The 20,215-nt window shown below is 50.9% G+C and overlaps 1 protein-coding gene across 1 annotated transcript in view; it reads left to right on the forward strand.

The window, feature by feature from the left end:
• LOC143805196 (ficolin-1-B-like) overlaps positions 1-20,215 on the forward strand; it is a 113,858-nt gene that overhangs the window by 21,755 nt on the left and 71,888 nt on the right. The window contains exon 2 of the mRNA XM_077284174.1: positions 13,806-13,974. Within this exon, the coding sequence (XP_077140289.1) occupies positions 13,893-13,974 (82 nt within the window). The 5' untranslated portion in view covers positions 13,806-13,892. The remainder of the gene's footprint in view (positions 1-13,805; positions 13,975-20,215) is intronic.

Raw genomic sequence — 20,215 nt, forward strand, 5'->3', positions numbered from 1 at the left:
TGGCTTGAGGGGGCCAGACATCAGGTGGTGGTATTGACTGACCACAAAAACTTGATTTATCTTGAGACCGCCAGGCGCCTGGATCCTAGACAGGCGCGCTGGTCATTATTTTTCTCTCGGTTTAATTTTGTGGTGTCATACCTACCGGGTTCTAAGAATGTTAAGGCGGATGCCCTTTCTAGGAGTTTTGAGCCTGACTCGCCTGGTAACTCTGAGCCCACAGGTATCCTTAAGGATGGAGTGGTATTGTCAGCCGTTTCTCCAGACCTGCGGCGGGCCTTGCAGGAGTTTCAGGCGGATAGACCGGATCGTTGCCCACCTGATAAACTGTTTGTTCCTGATGATTGGACCAGTAGAGTCATCTCTGAGGTTCATTCTTCTGCGTTGGCAGGTCATCCTGGCATTTTTGGTACCAGGGATTTGGTGGCAAGGTCCTTCTGGTGGCCTTCCCTGTCACGAGATGTGCGAGGCTTTGTGCAGTCTTGTGACGTTTGTGCTCGGGCCAAGCCTTGTTGCTCTCGGGCTAGTGGATTATTGTTGCCCTTGCCTATTCCTAAGAGGCCTTGGACGCACATCTCGATGGATTTTATTTCAGATCTGCCTGTTTCTCAGAAGATGTCTGTCATCTGGGTGGTGTGTGACCGTTTCTCTAAGATGGTCCATTTGGTTCCTCTGCCCAAGTTGCCTTCTTCTTCCGAGTTGGTTCCTCTGTTTTTTCAAAATGTTGTTCGTTTGCATGGTATTCCTGAGAATATCATTTCTGACAGAGGGACCCAATTCGTGTCTAGATTTTGGCGGGCATTCTGTGCTAGGATGGGCATAGATTTATCTTTTTCGTCCGCTTTCCATCCTCAGACGAATGGCCAGACCGAGCGGACTAATCAGACCCTGGAGACATATCTGAGGTGTTTTGTGTCTGCTGACCAGGATGATTGGGTTGTTTTTTTGCCATTGGCAGAGTTCGCTCTCAATAATCGGGCCAGCTCTGCCACTTTGGTGTCCCCGTTTTTCTGTAATTCGGGGTTTCATCCTCGATTTTCCTCTGGTCAGGTGGAATCTTCGGATTGTCCTGGAGTGGATGCTGTGGTGGAGAGATTGCATCAGATCTGGGGGCAGGTGGTGGACAATTTGAGGTTGTCCCAGGAGAAGACTCAGCTTTTTGCCAACCGCCACCGTCGTGTTGGTCCTCGGCTTTGTGTTGGGGATTTGGTGTGGTTGTCTTCTCGTTTTGTCCCTATGAGGGTCTCTTCTCCTAAGTTTAAGCCTCGGTTCATCGGCCCGTATAAGATATTGGAGATTCTTAACCCTGTTTCCTTCCGTTTGGACCTCCCTGCATCCTTTTCTATTCATAACGTTTTTCATCGGTCATTATTGCGCAGGTATGAGGTACCGGTTGTGCCTTCCGTTGAGCCTCCTGCTCCGGTGTTGGTTGAGGGTGAGTTGGAGTACGTTGTGGAGAAAATCTTAGACTCTCGTGTTTCCAGACGGAGACTCCAGTATTTGGTCAAGTGGAAGGGATACGGCCAGGAGGATAATTCTTGGGTGAATGCATCTGATGTTCATGCCTCTGATCTGGTTCGTGCCTTTCATAGGGCCCATCCTGATCGCCCTGGTGGTTCTGGTGAGGGTTCGGTGCCCCCTCCTTGAGGGGGGGGTACTGTTGTGAATTTGGATTCTGGGCTCCCCCGGTGGCTACTGGTGGAATTGAACTGGTGTTTTCATCTTCTCTGTTCACCTGTTCCCATCAAGATGTGGGAGTCGCTATATAACCTTGCTGCTCTGTTAGTTGCTTGCCGGTCAACAATGTTATCAGAAGCCTCTCTGTGCTTGTTCCTGCTCCTAGACAACTACTAGATAAGTTGGACTCTTGTCCATGTTTGTTTTTGCATTTTTGTTCCAGTTCACAGCTGTAGTTTCGTTACTGTGTCTGGAAAGCTCTTGTGAACAGTAATTGCCACTCTGGTGTTATGAGTTAATGCCAGAGTTTTAAAGTAATTTCTGGATGGTGTTTTGATAGGGTTTTCAGCTGACCATGAAAGTGTCCTTTCTGTCTTCTGCTATGTAGTAAGTGGACCTCAAATTTGCTAAACCTATTTTCATACTACGTTTGTTATTTCATCTTTATTCACCGCCAATACATGTGGGGGGCCTCTGTCTCCTTTCGGGGTATTTCTCTAGAGGTGAGCTAGGACTTATATTTTCCTCTGCTAGCATTATTTAGTCCTCCGGCTGGTGCTGGGCATCTAGAATCAACGTAGGCATGCTACCCGGCCACTGCTAGTTGTGCGTTAGGTTTAGTTCATGGTCAGCTCAGTTCCCATCTTCCAAGAGCTAGTTCCTATATATGCTTATGCTATGATCTCTTGCCATTGAGATCATGACAGCGGCCCGAACCGCTAAACTCACAGACTCCAGTGAGGTGTCATTTCGAAGCCAGCGTTCCTGAGAGGTGTGCTAAGTATTTTTCGTGTCGATCGGATTTGTAGTTTTGGCGCAATTTGCGTTTGAAAAAAGTGTCTCAATGCATTTCAATAGGGAAATTTTCCAATACGTTTATAATGGGCCTGATTTCTGAGGCAATTTCTAAAAATAACTGCCACCTGGCTGATTACCTCATTGATATGCGCAGTGAGACCCAGTTACTATGCCAACGCCTATAAACTCTACCAGCCCACCAGGTCACAAGTTTTGTCAGATAATATCAGCTCTTAAAGTGACAGTACAGCACAATTACAAAGCACTATCTGTAGTCTTATCATTATTGCCCCGCTCACCAAATCGGACCCAGCCCACCAAATCGGACCAGAGTGCCCCCGCTTGCCAAATCGGACCCAGAGTGCCCCCGCCCGCCAAATCGGACCCAGAGTGGCGCCGCCCATCAAGTCGGACCCAGAGTGGCGCCGCCCGCCAAATCGGACCCAGAGTGGCGCCGCCCGCCAAATCGGACCCAGAGTGGCGCCGCCCGCCAAATCGGACCCAGAGTGGCGCCGTCCGCCAAATCGGACCCAGAGTGGCGCCGCCCGCCAAATCGGACCCAGAGTGGCGCCGCCCGCCAAATCGGACCCAGAGTGGCGCCGCCCGCCAAATCGGACCCAGAGTGACCCGGGCCACCAAATCGGACCCAGAGTGACCCGGGCCGCCAAATCGGACCCAGAGTGACCCGGCCCGCCAAATCGGACCCAGAGTGGCGCCGCCCGCCAAATCGGACCCACAGTGGCGCCGCCCGCCAAATCGGACCCAGAGTGGCGCCGCCCGCCAAATCGGACCCAGAGTGGCGCCGCCCGCCAAATCGGACCCAGAGTGGCGCCGCCCGCCAAATCGGACCCAGAGTGGCGCCGCCCGCCAAATCGGACCCAGAGTGGCGCCGCCCGCCAAATCGGACCCAGAGTGGCGCCACCCGCCAAATCGGACCCAGAGTGGCGCCGCCCGCCAAATCGGACCCAGAGTGACCCGGGCCGCCAAATCGGACCCAGAGTGGCGCCGCCCGCCAAATCGGACCCAGAGTGGCGCCGCCCGCCAAATCGGACCCAGAGTGGTAAACTTATTATTATTATTATAGTGCTTTGGAACAAAGCACTATACTGTTATTCCACCGTGGTAAACTTCTTCTTATTCTTATTATTATTATTATTCAGTCCGCACGTAATGCGGCCCGAACCGCTAAACTCACAGACTTCAGTGAGGTGTCATTTCGAAGCCAGCGTTCCTGAGAGGTGTGCTAAGTATTTTTCGTGTCGATCGGATTTGTAGTTTTGGCGCAATTTGCGTTTGAAAAAAGTGTCTCAATGCATTTCAATAGGGAAATTTTCCAATACGTTTATAATGGGCCTGATTTCTGAGGCAATTTCTAAAAATAACTGCCACCTGGCTGATTACCTCATTGATATGCGCAGTGAGACCCAGTTACTATGCCAACGCCTATAAACTCTACCAGCCCACCAGGTCACAAGTTTTGTCAGATAATATCAGCTCTTAAAGTGACAGTACAGCACAATTACAAAGCACTATCTGTAGTCTTATCATTATTGCCCCGCTCACCAAATCGGACCCAGCCCACCAAATCGGACCAGAGTGCCCCCGCTTGCCAAATCGGACCCAGAGTGCCCCCGCCCGCCAAATCGGACCCAGAGTGGCGCCGCCCGTCAAGTCGGACCCAGAGTGGCGCCGCCCGCCAAATCGGACCCAGAGTGGCGCCGCCCACCAAATCGGACCCAGAGTGGTGCCGCCCGCCAAATCGGACCCAGAGTGGCGCCGCCCGCCAAATCGGACCCAGAGTGACCCGGCCCGCCAAATCGGACCCAGCGTGACCCGGCCCGCCAAATCGGACCAAGAGTGACCCGGCCCGCCAAATCGGACCCAGAGTGACCCGGCCCGCCAAATCGGACCCAGAGTGACCCGGCCCGCCAAATCGGACCCAGAGTGACCCGGCCCGCCAAATCGGACCCAGAGTGACCCGGCCCGCCAAATCGGACCCAGAGTGACCCGGCCCGCCAAATCGGACCCAGAGTGACCCGGCCCGCCAAATCGGACCCAGAGTGACCCGGCCCGCCAAATCGGACCCAGAGTGACCCGGCCCACCAAATCGGACCCAGAGTGGCGCCGCCCACCAAGTCGGACCCAGAGTGGCGCCGCCCGCCAAGTCGGACCCAGAGTGGCGCCGCCCGCCAAGTCGGACCCAGAGTGGCGCTGCCCGCCAAGTCGGACCCAGAGTGGCGCCGCCCGCCAAATCGGACCCAGAGTGGCGCCGCCCGTCAAATCGGACCCAGAGTGACCCGGGCCACCAAATCGGACCCAGAGTGACCCGGGCCACCAAATCGGACCCAGAGTGACCCGGGCCACCAAATCGGACCCAGAGTGACCCGGGCCACCAAATCGGACCCAGAGTGACCCGGGCCACCAAATCGGACCCAGAGTGACCCGGGCCACCAAATCGGACCCAGAGTGACCCGGGCCACCAAATCGGACCCAGAGTGACCCGGGCCACCAAATCGGACCCAGAGTGACCCGGGCCACCAAATCGGACCCAGAGTGACCCGGGCCACCAAATCGGGCCCAGAGTGACCCGGGCCACCAAATCGGGCCCAGAGTGACCCGGGTTGACCAAATCGGGCCCAGAGTGACCCGGGCCACCAAATCGGGCCCAGAGTGACCCGGGCCACCAAATGGGACCCAGAGTGACCCGGCCCACCAAATCGGACCCAGAGTGACCCGGCCCACCAAATGGGACCCAGAGTGACCCGGCCCACCAAATCGGACCCAGAGTGACCCGGCCCACCAAATCGGACCCAGAGTGACCCGGCCCACCAAATCGGACCCAGAGTGACCCCGCCCACCAAATCGGACCCTGAGGTGCCCCGCCCACCAAATCAGACCCAGAGTGGCTCCGCCCACCAAATCAGACCCAGAGTGACCCCGCCCACCAAATCGGTCCCAGAGTGACCCCGCCCACCAAATCGGTCCCAGAGTGACCCCGCCCACCAAATCGGACCCAGAGTGACCCGGCCCACCAAATCGGACCCAGAGTGACCCGGGCCACCAAATCGGACCCAGAGTGACCCGGGCCACCAAATTGGACCCAGAGTGACCCGGGCCACCAAATCGGACCCAGAGTGACCCGGGCCACCAAATCGGACCCAGAGTGACGCGGCCCACCAAATCGGACCCAGAGTGGTCCGGCCCACCAAATCGGACCCATAGTGGCCCGGCCCACCAAATCGGACCCAGAGTGACCCGGCCCACCAAATCGGACCCAGAGTGGCTCCACCCACCAAATCGGACCCAGAGTGGCCCCGCCCACCAAATCCTCAACCCTGAGGGGCTACAACTACCAAACCAGCATCTGAGGGGCACCCAAGTGTGAAAGTCTTGCAGGGGCAGCCCGGGCACCATTCCAAAGCACTATCTGTAGTTCCTTCAGGAAATACCCATCTAGTTCTTCTTATTATTCAGTCCGCAGTTAATGCGGCCCGAACCGCAGCACTCACAGACTCCAGTGAGGTGTCATTTCGAAGCCAGCGTTCCTGAGAGGTGTGCTAAGTATTTTTCGTGTCGATCGGATTTGTAGTTTTGGCGCAACTTGCATTTGAAAAAAGTGTCTCAATGCATTTCAATAGGGAAATTTCCCCATACGTTTATAATGGGCCTGGTTTCTGAGGCAATTTCTAAAAATAACTGCCAACTGCCACCTGGCGGATTAGCTCATTGATATGCGCAGTCAGACACAGTTACTATGCCAACGCCTACAAACTGTACATGAGCCCACCGGCACAAACGTTTTGTCAGATAATATCAGCTCTTAAAGTGACAGTACAGCACAATTCCAAAGCACTATCTGTAGTCTTATTATTATTATTACTAGATGGTGGCCCGATTCTAACGCATCGGGTATTCTAGAATATGTATGTCCACGTAGTATATTGCACAGCCGCGCAGTATACAGCGCAGAGCCGCGCAGTATACAGCGCAGAGTCCCGCAGTATACAGCGCAGAGCCCCACAGTATACAGCGCAGAGCCGCGCAGTATACAGCGCAGAGCCGCGCAGTATACAGCGCAGAGCCGCGCAGTATACAGCGCAGAGCCGCGCAGTATACAGCGCAGAGCCCCGCAGTATACAGCGCAGAGCCCCGCAGTATACAGCGCAGAGCCCCGCAGTATACAGCGCAGAGCCGTGCAGTATACAGCGCAGAGCCGCGCAGTATACAGCGCAGAGCCGCGCAGTATACAGTGCAGAGCCCCGCAGTATACAGCGCAGAGCCCCGCAGTATACAGCGCAGAGCCGCACAGTATACAGCGCAGAGCCCCGCAGTATACAGTGCAGAGCCGCGCAGTATACAGCGCAGACAGACCCAGTTACTATGCCAACACCTACGAACTCTACATGAGCACAGCACACAAGTTTTGTCAGATAATATCAGCTCTTAAAGAGATAGCACAGCACAATTCCAAAGCACTATCTGTAGTCATATTATAATTATTGCCCCGCTCACCAATTCGGACCCCGAGTGACCACGCCCACCAAATCGGACCCTGAGGTGCCCCGCCCAACCAAATCAGACCTAGAGTGGCTCCGCCCACCAAATCGGACCCAGAGTGGCTCCGCCCACCAAATCGGACCCAGAGTGGCCCCGCCCACCAAATCGGACCCTGAGGTGCCCCGCCCACCAAATCGGACCCAGAGTGGCTCCGCCCACTAAATCGGACCCAGAGTGACCCCGCCCACCAAATCGGACCCTGAGGTGCCCCGCCCACCAAATCGGACCCAGAGTGGCTCCGCCCACTAAATCGGACCCAGAGTGGCCCCGCCCACCAAATCGGACCCTGAGGTGCCCCGCCCACCAAATCGGACCCAGAGTGGCTCCGCCCACTAAATCGGACCCAGAGTGACCCCGCCCACTAAATCGGTCCCAGAGTGACCCCGCCCATCAAATCGGACCCAGAGTGACCCGGCCCACCAAATCGGACCCAGAGTGACCCGGCCCACCAAATCGGACCCAGAGTAACCCGGCCCACCAAATCGGACCCAGAGTGACCCGGGCCACCAAATCGGATCCAGAGTGACCCGGGCCACCAAATCGGTCCCAGAGTGACCCGGGCCACCAAATCGGTCTCAGAGTGACCCGGGCCACCAAATCGGTCCCAGAGTGACACGGGCCACCAAATCGGACCCAGAGTGACCCGTGCCACCAAATCGGACCCAGAGTGACCCGGGCCACCAAATCGGACCCAGAGTGACCTGGGCCACCAAATCGGACCCAGAGTGACCCGGGCCACCAAATCGGACCCAGAGTGACCCGGGCCACCAAATCGGACCCTGAGGTGCCCCGCCCACCAAATCGGACCCAGAGTGACCCCGCCCACCAAATCGGACCCAGAGTGACCCCGCCCACCAAATCGGACCCAGAGTGACCCCGCCCACCAAATCGGACCCAGAGTGACCCCGCCCACCAAATCAGACCCAGAGTGACCCCGCCCACCAAATCGGACCCAGAGTGACCCCGCCCACCAAATCGGACCCAGAGTGACCCGGGCCACCAAATCAGACCCAGAGTGACCCGGGCCACCAAATCGGACCCAGAGTGACCCGGGCCACCAAATCGGACCCAGAGTGACCCCACCCACCAAATCGGACCCAGAGTGACCCCATCCACCAAATCGGACCCAGAGTGACCCACCCACCAAATCCGTCCCAGAGTGACCCGGCCCACCAAATTGGACCCAGAGTGGCTCCGCCCACCAATTCAGACCCAGAGTGGCCCCGCCCACCAAATCCTCAACCCTGAGGGGCTACAACCACCAAACCAGCGTCTGAGGGGCACCCAAGTGTGAAAGTCTTGCAGGGGCAGCCCGGGCACCATTCCAAAGCACTATCTGTAGTTCCTTCAGGAAATACCCATCTAGTTTAATTTTTTATTCTATGTTATTTTAAGTAATTTTCCTAATCACATTAGCTTGCAGGACAATTGTCCTGCTCTTACCACCATTTATTTTGAAACCTTTTTCAGCCCCCTAGCCATTATTACGACCATTTTACAGTACAAAACTTGGGGTCCCCATTGGTTTCTATGGTGTTCAAGATCAAGTTCTGGTACTCAAACAGAACTTTGGACTGCAGTTCAACCGAACATAACGCACCTGAACATCCATTGGACGCATATCCCTACTCGTAACATTACAGAGCGGGTTCGCCGAGAGCTGAGGAGCAGAGGGCAGAAAAGTCATCAATGCTCTGCTCACTCCATAACTGCAGAGTCCAGACCCCTTCTGGTATTAATATCAGCACAAATGCGGCGCTCCTGTAACACCCCAGGTTCATGGTTGTTACAGTGGCATTGCTTTCCTCATGGGGAGAGTGATGTCACGCTTGGAAGCGATGAAGGATTTCTCTTATCAGGTAAGCACAAACATACATGTTCACACTTCAGGCCAGAAGGGGGAGCTCTGATCCAGCTTATGGGTGGCTCCCCTATATACACAGGTGGCGTCACAAACAAACTTTATTATCAAAACCCCTTTAAAGACTATCCCTTTTACTTGGGTGCCCAGGGCAATAGACCGGGTCGCAGCTACCGTGACATCCCCTTCAAGTACCAGACCCGGTACCTAGTACCCCGCGGCCCTGGCGGGCGGCCCATCTTGGCGTCACAAACAGGACTTTATTTCACAAATCCCTTTTAAGACTTTCCCTTTTACTTGGGTGCCCAGGGCCATGGACCGGGTCGCAGCCGCCGTGACATCCCCTTTAAGTACCAGTACCGAATACCCCTAAGCCTTTGCGGGCGTTCCAACTTGGCGTCACGAACAGGATGGACCGACCCGAAGAATCAGGTCATGTGCGCCTAAGAGACTGTGATTTATTGAAAGACTGTGAATTGTAAAGTGCCGCTAAAAACTGCAGCCATTACAGCATCATGTGGCGTGCAGGAGGAATAGGGCATGTTGTCGTGGGCGGCACCTGGAGGAACAGCGCGAAAACCATGGCCGCCCCCCCAGTGGCGTAACTACAAAGTTATGGGCCCCGGTGCGAACTTCCAAATGGGGCCCCCACCTTCCCCCGCCCCGCCCCCCCTACCCCCCCCCCCCCCACCTTCCCCTAGATACGCCTCGGACTGTTGCAGGAATCTCCTGCACTGCAACATGGTGTTGGGTGCCAGCACAGCCCTCACAGTGGTATATCCAGCACAGCCCTCACAGTGGTATATCCAGCACAGCCCGCACAGTGGTATATCCAGCACAGCCCGCACAGTGGTATATACAGCACAGCCCTCACAGTGGTATATCCAGCACAGCCCTCACAGTAGTATATAGAGCACAGCCTGCACAGTGGTATAAACAGCACAGCCCGCACAGTGGTATATAGAGCACAGCCCGCACAGTGGTATATACAGCAGAGCCCGCACAGTGGTATATACAGCAGAGCCCGCACAGTGGTATATACAGCAGAGCCCGCACAGTGGTATATCCAGCACAGCCCGCACAGTGTTATATACAGCACAGCCCGCACAGTGGTATATACAGCACAGCCCGCACAGTGGTATATCCAGCACAGCCCGCACAGTGGTATATCCAGCACAGCCCGCACAGTGGTATATAGAGCACAGCCCGCACAGTGGTATATACAGCACAGCCCGCACAGTGGTATATAGAGCACAGCCCGCACAGTGGTATATAGAGCACAGCCCGCACAGTGGTATATACAGAACAGCCCGCACAGTGGTATATACAGCAGAGCCCGCACAGTGGTATATCCAGCACAGCCCGCACAGTGTTATATACAGCAGAGCCCGCACAGTGTTATATACAGCAGAGCCCGCAGTGGTATATACAGCAGAGCCCGCACAGTGGTATATACAGCACAGCCCGCACAGTGGTATATACAGCACAGCCCGCACAGTGGTATATACAGCACAGCCCGCACAGTGGTATATAGAGCACAGCCCGCACAGTGGAATATAGAGCACAGCCCGCACAGTGGTATATAGAGCACAGCCCGCACAGTGGTATATAGAGCACAGCCCGCACAGTGGTATATACAGAACAGCCCGCACAGTGGTATATACAGCAGAGCCCGCACAGTGGTATATCCAGCACAGCCCGCACAGTGTTATATACAGCAGAGCCCGCACAGTGTTATATACAGCAGAGCCCGCAGTGGTATATACAGCAGAGCCCGCACAGTGGTATATACAGCACAGCCCGCACAGTGGTATATACAGCACAGCCCGCACAGTGGTATATACAGCACAGCCCGCACAGTGGTATATACAGCACAGCCCGCACAGTGGTATATAGAGCACAGCCCGCACAGTGGAATATAGAGCACAGCCCGCACAGTGGTATATAGAGCACAGCCCGCACAGTGGTATATACAGCACAGCCCGCACAGTGGTATATACAGCACAGCCCGCACAGTGGTATATACAGCAGAGCCCGCACAGTGGTATATCCAGCAGAGCCCGCACAGTGGTATATCCAGCACAGCCTGCACAGTGGTATATCCAGCAGAGCCCGCACAGTGGTATATACAGCAGAGCCCGCACAGTGGTATATCCAGCAGAGCCCGCACAGTGGTATATCCAGCACAGCCCGCACAGTGGTATATCCAGCACAGCCCGCACAGTGGTATATCCAGCACAGCCCGCACAGGGGTATATACAGCAGAACCCGCACAGGGATATATAGAGCACAGCCCACATCTCATCCCCCCCCCCGATAATGGCCCCACAGTCCGGTTAAAAAGAAAAAAAAACTCTCCTCACCTTTCCTTTTGCCCGCGCTGCTCCCGACGGCTGCAGTCTGCCCAGGACACTGCAGGTGCGCGATGATATGACATCATCGCGCACCCGCAGTGTACTGTCAGAGGCAGAGCGGGGAATGATGGGAGAGGGAGCGTCAGGTGACGCTCTCTCTTTCATCATTGCATTGAACTATACCGGTGTCATAGACGCCGGTATAGTTAAATGCGGCGGCGCCGGTGGCACGGGGGGGGGGGGGTTCCGGGGGAGGAACAGTGCAGCGGCCCACTACTGGCATCGGCTCTTCTGGCATTTGCCAGAAGTGCCCGATGGCCAGCCCGGCCCTGCTCAGACCTGCCGGCCCAGGGCCCCTGACCTGCGGGGCCCGGTCGCAATGGCGACCGCTGCGACCGCGGTAGTTACGCCCCTGCACCCCCCATCAATACTACTATGTCTGAGAAATATGCCCATCAACTAGAGAAGTCCGCCTCCTAGTCTGGGATGTCGGGAAGAAGAGGAAGAACCGCCCACAAAGACGGACGTGGTAGAATGAAACCGTGGGAAACGAGACCGAGGAGGCAGTGCCGGAAAGCAACATGGCGGAGGGAGGTGAGCGGACACCGGAGCGTGGGGTGGAGCAGGAGGACTGCCCCAGCCAGGACACCCCCAGCCGGAGGCTGCAAGAGCTGTACCTGTCACCAGAGCTAGACCTGGACCTCCTGCAGAGAGAGGTAGAAGGACTCACCCGGCAGCTCATGAAGATGCAGCTGGAGACTGTGGCCGGGTGGAAGGAGGCCTTCATCGGAAGCCTTACCGGACGACCGCCAGCTACCCCGACCAGCCCAGAGCAGAAAAGAAGAACCGGCGCTCCGGAAGCAGAGGTAAGGGGCATGACCCTGACCCCGGTGGTGGAAGAAAAAATAATATTCGGAGGGGTCAAAGAAGAGGACATCTCACATCTTTGCAGCCGTTGCAAAGTAATTTTCCTCTTATTTAAGTCCCTAGATTGTCTTTTCATTGCCCCCATAAAGTATGATGCCAACAAAAGTGTACCCCCCAATCACAGTACGATATCCCAACACAGGCTTGGAGTGGCCCTCAGGAGAGTCCCCCGGTGGGCCCCTGTGCAGGACTGGGCCACTACCCTCTTTTGTGAGCATTACCTGGCACAATATACTAGAATCACTATGTACAGATAAAAGCAGCACCTTATTCATGTGACAATCTACCCAGTTTATTGTCATATACATTTGTGATTGAGGATAATTTCACATTTGCATGTAGCTGAAAAGTGGGGCCCTGGAGTAGGTTACTGGTGGGCCCTTGGTATCCAATCCAACACTGCCCCCACAGTGAATACCTCTAAGTACCCACCACATGCACAGTTTAATGATCCTACTGTACCCCTCTTCAAACCTCTGGCAAAGCATGGTGACCTTAACACAGTATGATGCCTCAACTGTGACAAAAACACACAGCCCTCCATACTACAGTATATAATGGCTCCCACTCCCCTCCACACAGTATGAAAGCCCCTCACAATCCATCACACTGTATAATGGCCCCCATTAGCTCTCCAAACAGTATAATGGCCCCTACATAGCCACCTGAACAGCATAATGGCCCCAACAAAGATCTCCACACAGCGTGATATTCCCCACACAAACTTTCACACTGTATAATTGCTCACTTGCAGGATAATGGCCTTCCACATAGACTTGCAAACAGTATTTTGCCACCCTGCAGAGCCATGCAAACACTATAATGCCCCCTCACATTGTTCTCCATAATGTATAAAGGACCCCACTTAGCCTGCCAAATATTATAATGACCCCCGCATAGCCCTCCATATACACTGACGTGTGACTACCATCATTTTAAAGACAATCTTTTTAGCTATCTCATAAATTTGACTTGCAACTATTTACCATATGATTAGTTTTGCAGATTTATGCAGATCCTTGCCGAGCGTGGGGGGCACTGGTGCCGATGCTAGCTTCGGGCCCTCTCTGACTCATGGGCCCCAAGCAGCCATGTTGCCGGCTTCCATTGGTGGTATGCCACTGGTTGGGGGGATTTGGTAGGAAGATCCACGAAGAGCCCAGACCTCAACAGCATACGACATCTTTGGAATTAACTAGACTGAAGATTGTGCTCCCGGCCTCTCCCCAACATCAGTGTCTGACCTCACAAATGCTCTTCTGGATAAAAGAGTAAAAATTCCCACAAATGCCTCCAAAATCTTGCGAAATTCTTCTCAGAAGAGTGGAGGTGTTATGCTGCATACTGATGTCTATGGATGTAGGATGGGAAGTCAGAAAAGCTATAAAGGTAATGTGGATGTTAAGGGTTCACATATGTCCATTTGTCCATATGGTATGTAAAATTCCTGGGTCATCTTCTAAGACTGGGGTGTAACATTGGGAATTGTTGAGGTATCACCCCCTATTATGTGACAGAAACAGAAGACCGGGTTCCTCTACTTCATTATTATCTCCCTACAGATTAATAAGAATTTTTGGCCTAATTAACGCAGTTTCCCTTTAACTAAACGCCCATTTTTTGTTTTTCAGTACATGGGGTCAAAGATTGCACTCACTGGATTTAGTTAACAAAATCGGTTGTGGCAGAATATTAAAGCAGCAATCAGAGAAGGAGCCATGATCCTCTCACCGCAGAACATACTGGTTCTCCTGCTCAGTACAAGCTTTATCCGCAGCCAGGCAAACAACACCTGTCCAGGTACGTGACATTCACATTCTTATAATTCGGTGTCACATGCCACGAAGAAGCAATGCTATATCTGATGGCTTCAAAATCACATGACCCATGTGAGACAGATAAAAGATGTCTGTCTTCTACTGTCTTATTTTACCCATATACTAAGATTATAACCCCCTTGCTATATCTAATGACCTCCCCTTTGCCCCACACTGTATACAATAAGCTTGGGTTTAATATACAAAATATGATCAAGCTGTGACTCTCTACTGTAAAGTATAACCCTCTTGTATCTAGCTGACATGTACTAGGACCACCATGTGACCCCTGCTATATATTATGAATCTCTGTGAAGTTGAACCCCTCTCACATACTATTAATCCCTATGCCCCCCTCCAATTTACTATTTAATCATAATAACATTTAGGATGAGGGTTATAGCTGATAGGAAGGGGCACACGGATTCATACTACATACTATATGCAGTGGGTACGGAAAGTATTCAGACCCCTTTACATGTTTCACTCTTTGTTTTATTGCAGCCATTTGGTAAATTCAAAAAAGTTAATTTTTTTTCTCATTAGTGTACACTCTGCACTCCATCTTGACTGAAAAAAAAAATAAATTTAGAAAATTTTGTAAATTTAATAAAAAAGAAAAACTGAAATATCACATGACCATAAGTATTCAGACCCTTTGCTCATACACTCATATTTTAGTCACATGCTGTCCATTTCCTTGTGATCCTCCTTGAGATGGTTCTACTCCTTCATTGGAGTCCAACTGTGTTTAATTAAACTGATAGGACTTTATTTGGAAAGGCGCACACCTGTCTATATAAGACCTCACAGCTCACAGTGCATGTCAGACCAGATGAGAATCATGAAGTCAAAAAAACTGGCCAATGAGCTCAGAGACAGAATTGTGGCAAGGCACAGATCTGGCCAAGGTTACAACAGAATTTCTGCAGTACTCAAGGTTCCTAAGAGCACAGTGGCCTCCATAATCCTTAAATGGAAATATTTTGGGACCACCAGAAGTCTTCCTAGACCTGGCCTACAGCCAAACTGAGCAATCGTGAAAAAAGAGCCTTGTTGAGAGAGGTAAAGGAGAACCCCAAGATCACTGTGTCTGAGCTCCACCAGTCGGGCCTTCATGGCAGAGTGGCCAGACGGAAGCCTCTCCTAAGTGCAAGACATGTGAAAGCCCGCATAGAGTTTGCTAAAAAACACATGAAGGACTCCCAGACTATGAGGAATAAGATTCTTTGGTCTCTTGAGACGAAGATAGACCTTTTTGGTGATAATTGTAAGCGGTATGTGTGGAGCAAACCAGGCACTGCTCATCACTTGCCCAATACAATCCCAACAGTGAAACCTGGTGGTGGCAGCATCATGCTATGGGGGTGTTTTTCAGCTTCTGGGACAGGATGACTGGTTGTCATTGAAGGAAACATGAATGCGGCCAAGTACAGAGATATCCTGGATGAAAACCTCTTCCAGAGTGCTCTGGACCTCAGACTTGGCCGAAGGTTCACCTTCCAACAAGACAATGACCCTAAGCACACAGCTAAAATAGCATAGGAATGGCTTCAGAACAACTCTGTGACCATTCTTGACTAGCCCAGCCAGAGCCCTGACCTAAACCCAACTGAGCATCCTTGGAGAGACCTGAAAATGGCTGTCCACCAACGTTCACCATCCAACCTGATGGAACTGGAGAGGATGTGCAAGGAAGAATGGCTGAGAATCCCCAAATCCAGGTGTGAAAAACTTGTTGCATCATTCCCAAGAAGACTTAAGGCTGTACTAGCTCAAAAGGGTGCTCCTACTAAATCTAAATACTGAGAAAAGGGTGTGAATACTTATGACCATGTGATACTTCAATTTTTCTTTTCAATAAATTTGCAAAAATTACTACACGTCTGTTTTTTTTCAGTCAATATGGGGTGCAGAGTGTACATTAATGAGAAAAAAAATGAACTTTTTTGAATTTACCAAATGGCTGCAATGAAACAAAGTGAAAAATTTAAAGGGGTCTGAATACTTTCCGTACCCACTGTAAGAAGGGTACCGGCTGTCGTTATATATAAATGGAGTTAACACAGCAGTCATAGAATGTAGGAGGGGGATACAGGGATTCATGGCATATGGGAAGCGGGACATAGTACAAAAGGAGGGGATACAAAGTCATTACCCCTCTGTGCTACTTCCCCTTGTATACAACCACCCTATGTATGAGTTGTGTACTGCTGGGTGTCCCACCGTCACTTGTCACTGCCCCTCTCAGTCTATCCTCCTCCCTCATTCAACCAATTCTGGCGCTCACTGATTGGTGCCCTTGTTTGGCTGCCACACATGTGCCCTCCCCAAAGGGTGGTTTTCTTTGGCCATGATGGTGTAATGAGGCGGTAGCCGTGGGCAAGGTACTCGTTTCTTACGCCCTGACAGGTTACATGAAAATGGGAGTCCTGGCTGTGTGTGTGGACTTGTGCAGTGAGGGCGCCATGCCCATGCAGATCACATATAACCGATGTTGCTGGTTTGCTAGGACTAGGTGTTGGACAGTTCCATGAGGGAGACCACCAGTCAAAAATAAACGTTTTACTGGTCACCTATGTACTGGATATCATCTAATATATAAAGCTGAATGTGTGTATGTATGTGTGTATGTGTGTATGTATGTCCGGGATTGGCATCTGAACCGTCGCAGCTACAGCCACACGTCTGGACCCCGAGAGCGTCATAGGCTATATTGTGAGGTGAAATTTTAACCCCGCGCTTTCCAATTCACCAAACAATTTTGCCCCTATCTACATAATGGGGAAAAAATGAAAGGAAAAGTGTTGGAGGCAAATTAACAGCTGCCAGATGTAAACAAGGGGGACTTAAAGAATGAGAGCGATGGCGCCAAAGAGTATATACTGTACAGTTGCTAAGGTGGGGCCCCGACATGGGATAATCACCACACCACCAAGGGGATATGAACACACACACACAAAATGCGCCACACACTACCACGTGCTCGAACACATATACCACCCTCAGCGCACATTTCACCACACATACACCAACCTCGCCACATAAAAGTTGAAACACAAAAGTCGCCGCTCAAAACGCGCCACGCGCAAAACTCTCCACATGCAAAACTCGCCACACGTGCAAAACTCACCTCATGGAAAACTCGCCACACGCAAAACTTGCACAAGCGGAAAAATTGCCACATGCACAAAAGTTGCAACACATGCAAAAGTTGCCTCACACAAAACTTGCACATACTCAAAAGGCACCACACATAAAACTCGCCACGCGCAAAACTCGCCATGCGCAAAACTTGCTGCACACAACTTGCTACACTAACCTGTCACATGCAACTCGACACACAAAAAGTTGCTACACGCATGTCGCCACACAAAACTCATCTCACAAAAGTCGCTACATGCATGTCGCCACACGCAACTCAACACACACAACTTGACACACGAAACTCGCCCTAAAACACACACAAGTCTGGTATTATCCTTCAAAAATAAAAATCTGATTAATAAGCTGACAAACTACAAGAGCAACAAATGTACCATATAGGAATCCGGCAGCTGTCAGTCACATTATGTGTATGTGTGAGCTAATATATACTGCCAGGGGGTGGGCTTACTGTTGGCTGGGGATTTATCAGGCTGCCAATTTAGCTTACAAATACTGAGGTAAAAATACTGACCAAATAACGTGTGAACGAGGTCTAATACAGGAGGAGATGACATACAGATATATACTATATACAGGAGGAGATGACACACAGGTATATACTATTTACAGGGGAGATGACACAGGTATATACTATATGCAGGAGGAGATGACACACAGATATATACTATATACAGGAGAGATGACACACAGGTATATACTATATAGAGGAGGAGATGACATACAGGTACATACTACATACAGCAGGAGATGATATACAGGTATATACTATATACAGAAGGAGATGACACACAGGTATATACTATATACAGAAGGAGATGACACACAGGTATATACTATATACAGGAGCAGATTACCTACAGGTATATAGTATATACAGGAGGAGATGACATACAGGTATATGCTATGTATAGGAGGAGATGACATACAGGTATATACTATATACAGGAGGAGATGACACAGATATATACTATATATAGGTGAGATGACACACAGGTATATACTATATACAGGAGGAGATTACATACAGGTATATACTATATATAGGAGGAGATGACATACAGGTATATACTATATACAGGGGAGATCACACACAGCAGGTATATACTATATACAGGGGAGATGACATACAGGTATATACTATATACAGGAGATGACATACAGGTGTATACTATATATAAGGGAGATGACAAACATGTATATACTGAGGGGAAAATGAGAGGTGTGAGGTGAAAATGAAAAGGTGTGAGTGCAAAATGAGAGGAGTGAGGGAAAATAGTGGAGTGATCGGAAAATGACAGATGTGAGGTCGAAATGACAAGTGTTAGGGGGGAATGAGAGGAGTGAGGGGGAAAATAAGAGGAGTGAGGGGGAAAATGAGAGGTGTGAGGGAGAAAATGAGAGATGTGAGGGGGAAAATGAAAGATGTGATGGGGAAAATGAGAGGCGTGATGGGAAAATAAGAGAAGTGAGGTGCTATAACTAACCACAGATATTTACTATGCCCAGGCAACGCCGGGCTCTTCAGCTAGCTTAGATTTACAATCTCCATGCTTTTCTCATGGTCAACTTTATGTGGCCTGTTCAAGAGTTGGAACAGCCAAAAATCTGTTTGTCTTTGCACCTGAAGGAAAAACTAAGAATGTCGTTTATCAAAAGGCTCTCGATTAAGTAGTAGAAGATTACTTCACATTACTTGGCCAATTTAGTTAAATCTGTGTGGAATATCTCTGGTGTTGAAATATATGTTGTAAAATGCTTCTATTAGCTTAGTTTTTGCCTTTTAATAATTACATTTCTATCTATTTGTTTTGTGTTTTTTTGTGCAGAATAAATTTTTGTTAACACAATCTATTTTGCTAACAGCAGTTATTACCCCGGGCGATGCCGGGTAGTACAGCTAGTTATCTATATATTTCTATTTAGTTGGATAGTCTTATTTGGACAATCCAGTTTTTCGTTTGAAGGTGCCCCAGTTGCCTGGCAGGGATCTTCTTGAACCTGTTGTTCACCTGGTCCCATTTTCAGGTCCTGTTGGGCATCAGAGCTCCAGCCAAAAACCATCAACTGTTTTTAAGCAACTGGTTCCTTCCTCCTCTACCGCTGCTCCAGCATTATCTACTGTCTATTTCTCCGGTTGTGCTGGATTGGCAGTTGATTTCCTGCCTTGGTTGCATGCTTTGGTTTTTTTCCTGGCTCTCCTTCCTTGTGCTTTTATCCTGATTCTGACTTTTGATCGACCCTGTTCTTGACCTCTGCTTTGTTCCTGGGTATTTCCCCTACCTCAAGTTTTGGGTTGTTCAACTGGTACCAGTCTACTCCTGACTATGCCACTACCTGATCAGTGCTTCAAAAGCCAATTATTGACTATTCTGGGGACAGTGACCTGAAGACACTCCTGCAGCAAAATCAATACTGTGTTTTTGAGGTTGAGCGTAAAGCAACTATGCACCCCTGTTTAGCCAGCGTCAAATAGATTGTGGTCTAGACAATCCACTACTTTTCTGGTACATGATTGCAGCAGGGCATCTGCCATATTGTGTACCATATTGGGTACATTGGTAAAATACAGATTAAAAATTAAAAAAACCCTACTTTTTCTGTAAATCTCCAAAATGTTGTCCCATATTACAATTAAAACTGATACAAAAAGAAAACCTTTTCTATGCATCTTGTGAGTTAATTTCCCCTTTACTTTTCCTCACTGTGCTGTGTGTGGCTGTAAGGCTACTTTCACACTAGCGTCGGGCTCGGCCCATCGCTGTGCGTCGGGCCGACGTTCCCGACGCTAGCGTTGTCTCCGCCGCACAACGGGGGCAGCTGATGCATTTTTCCAGCGCATCCGCTGCCCCATTGTGAGGTGCGGGGAGGTGGGGGCGGAAAAAACGTTTACGACGTTGCAAGCAACGTTTTTTGCTCCCGACGGTCCGCCACTGCACGACGCATCCGTCGAACGACGGGTGCGACGTGTGGCAATCCGTCACAATGCGTCGCTTAATGTTAATCAATGGTGAAAAAACGCATCCTGCAAACACTTTTGCAGGATGCGTTTTTTCGGC

This window comes from Ranitomeya variabilis, chromosome 2, assembly GCF_051348905.1.
Source record: "Ranitomeya variabilis isolate aRanVar5 chromosome 2, aRanVar5.hap1, whole genome shotgun sequence".
NCBI classification, from domain to species: domain Eukaryota; kingdom Metazoa; phylum Chordata; class Amphibia; order Anura; family Dendrobatidae; genus Ranitomeya; species Ranitomeya variabilis.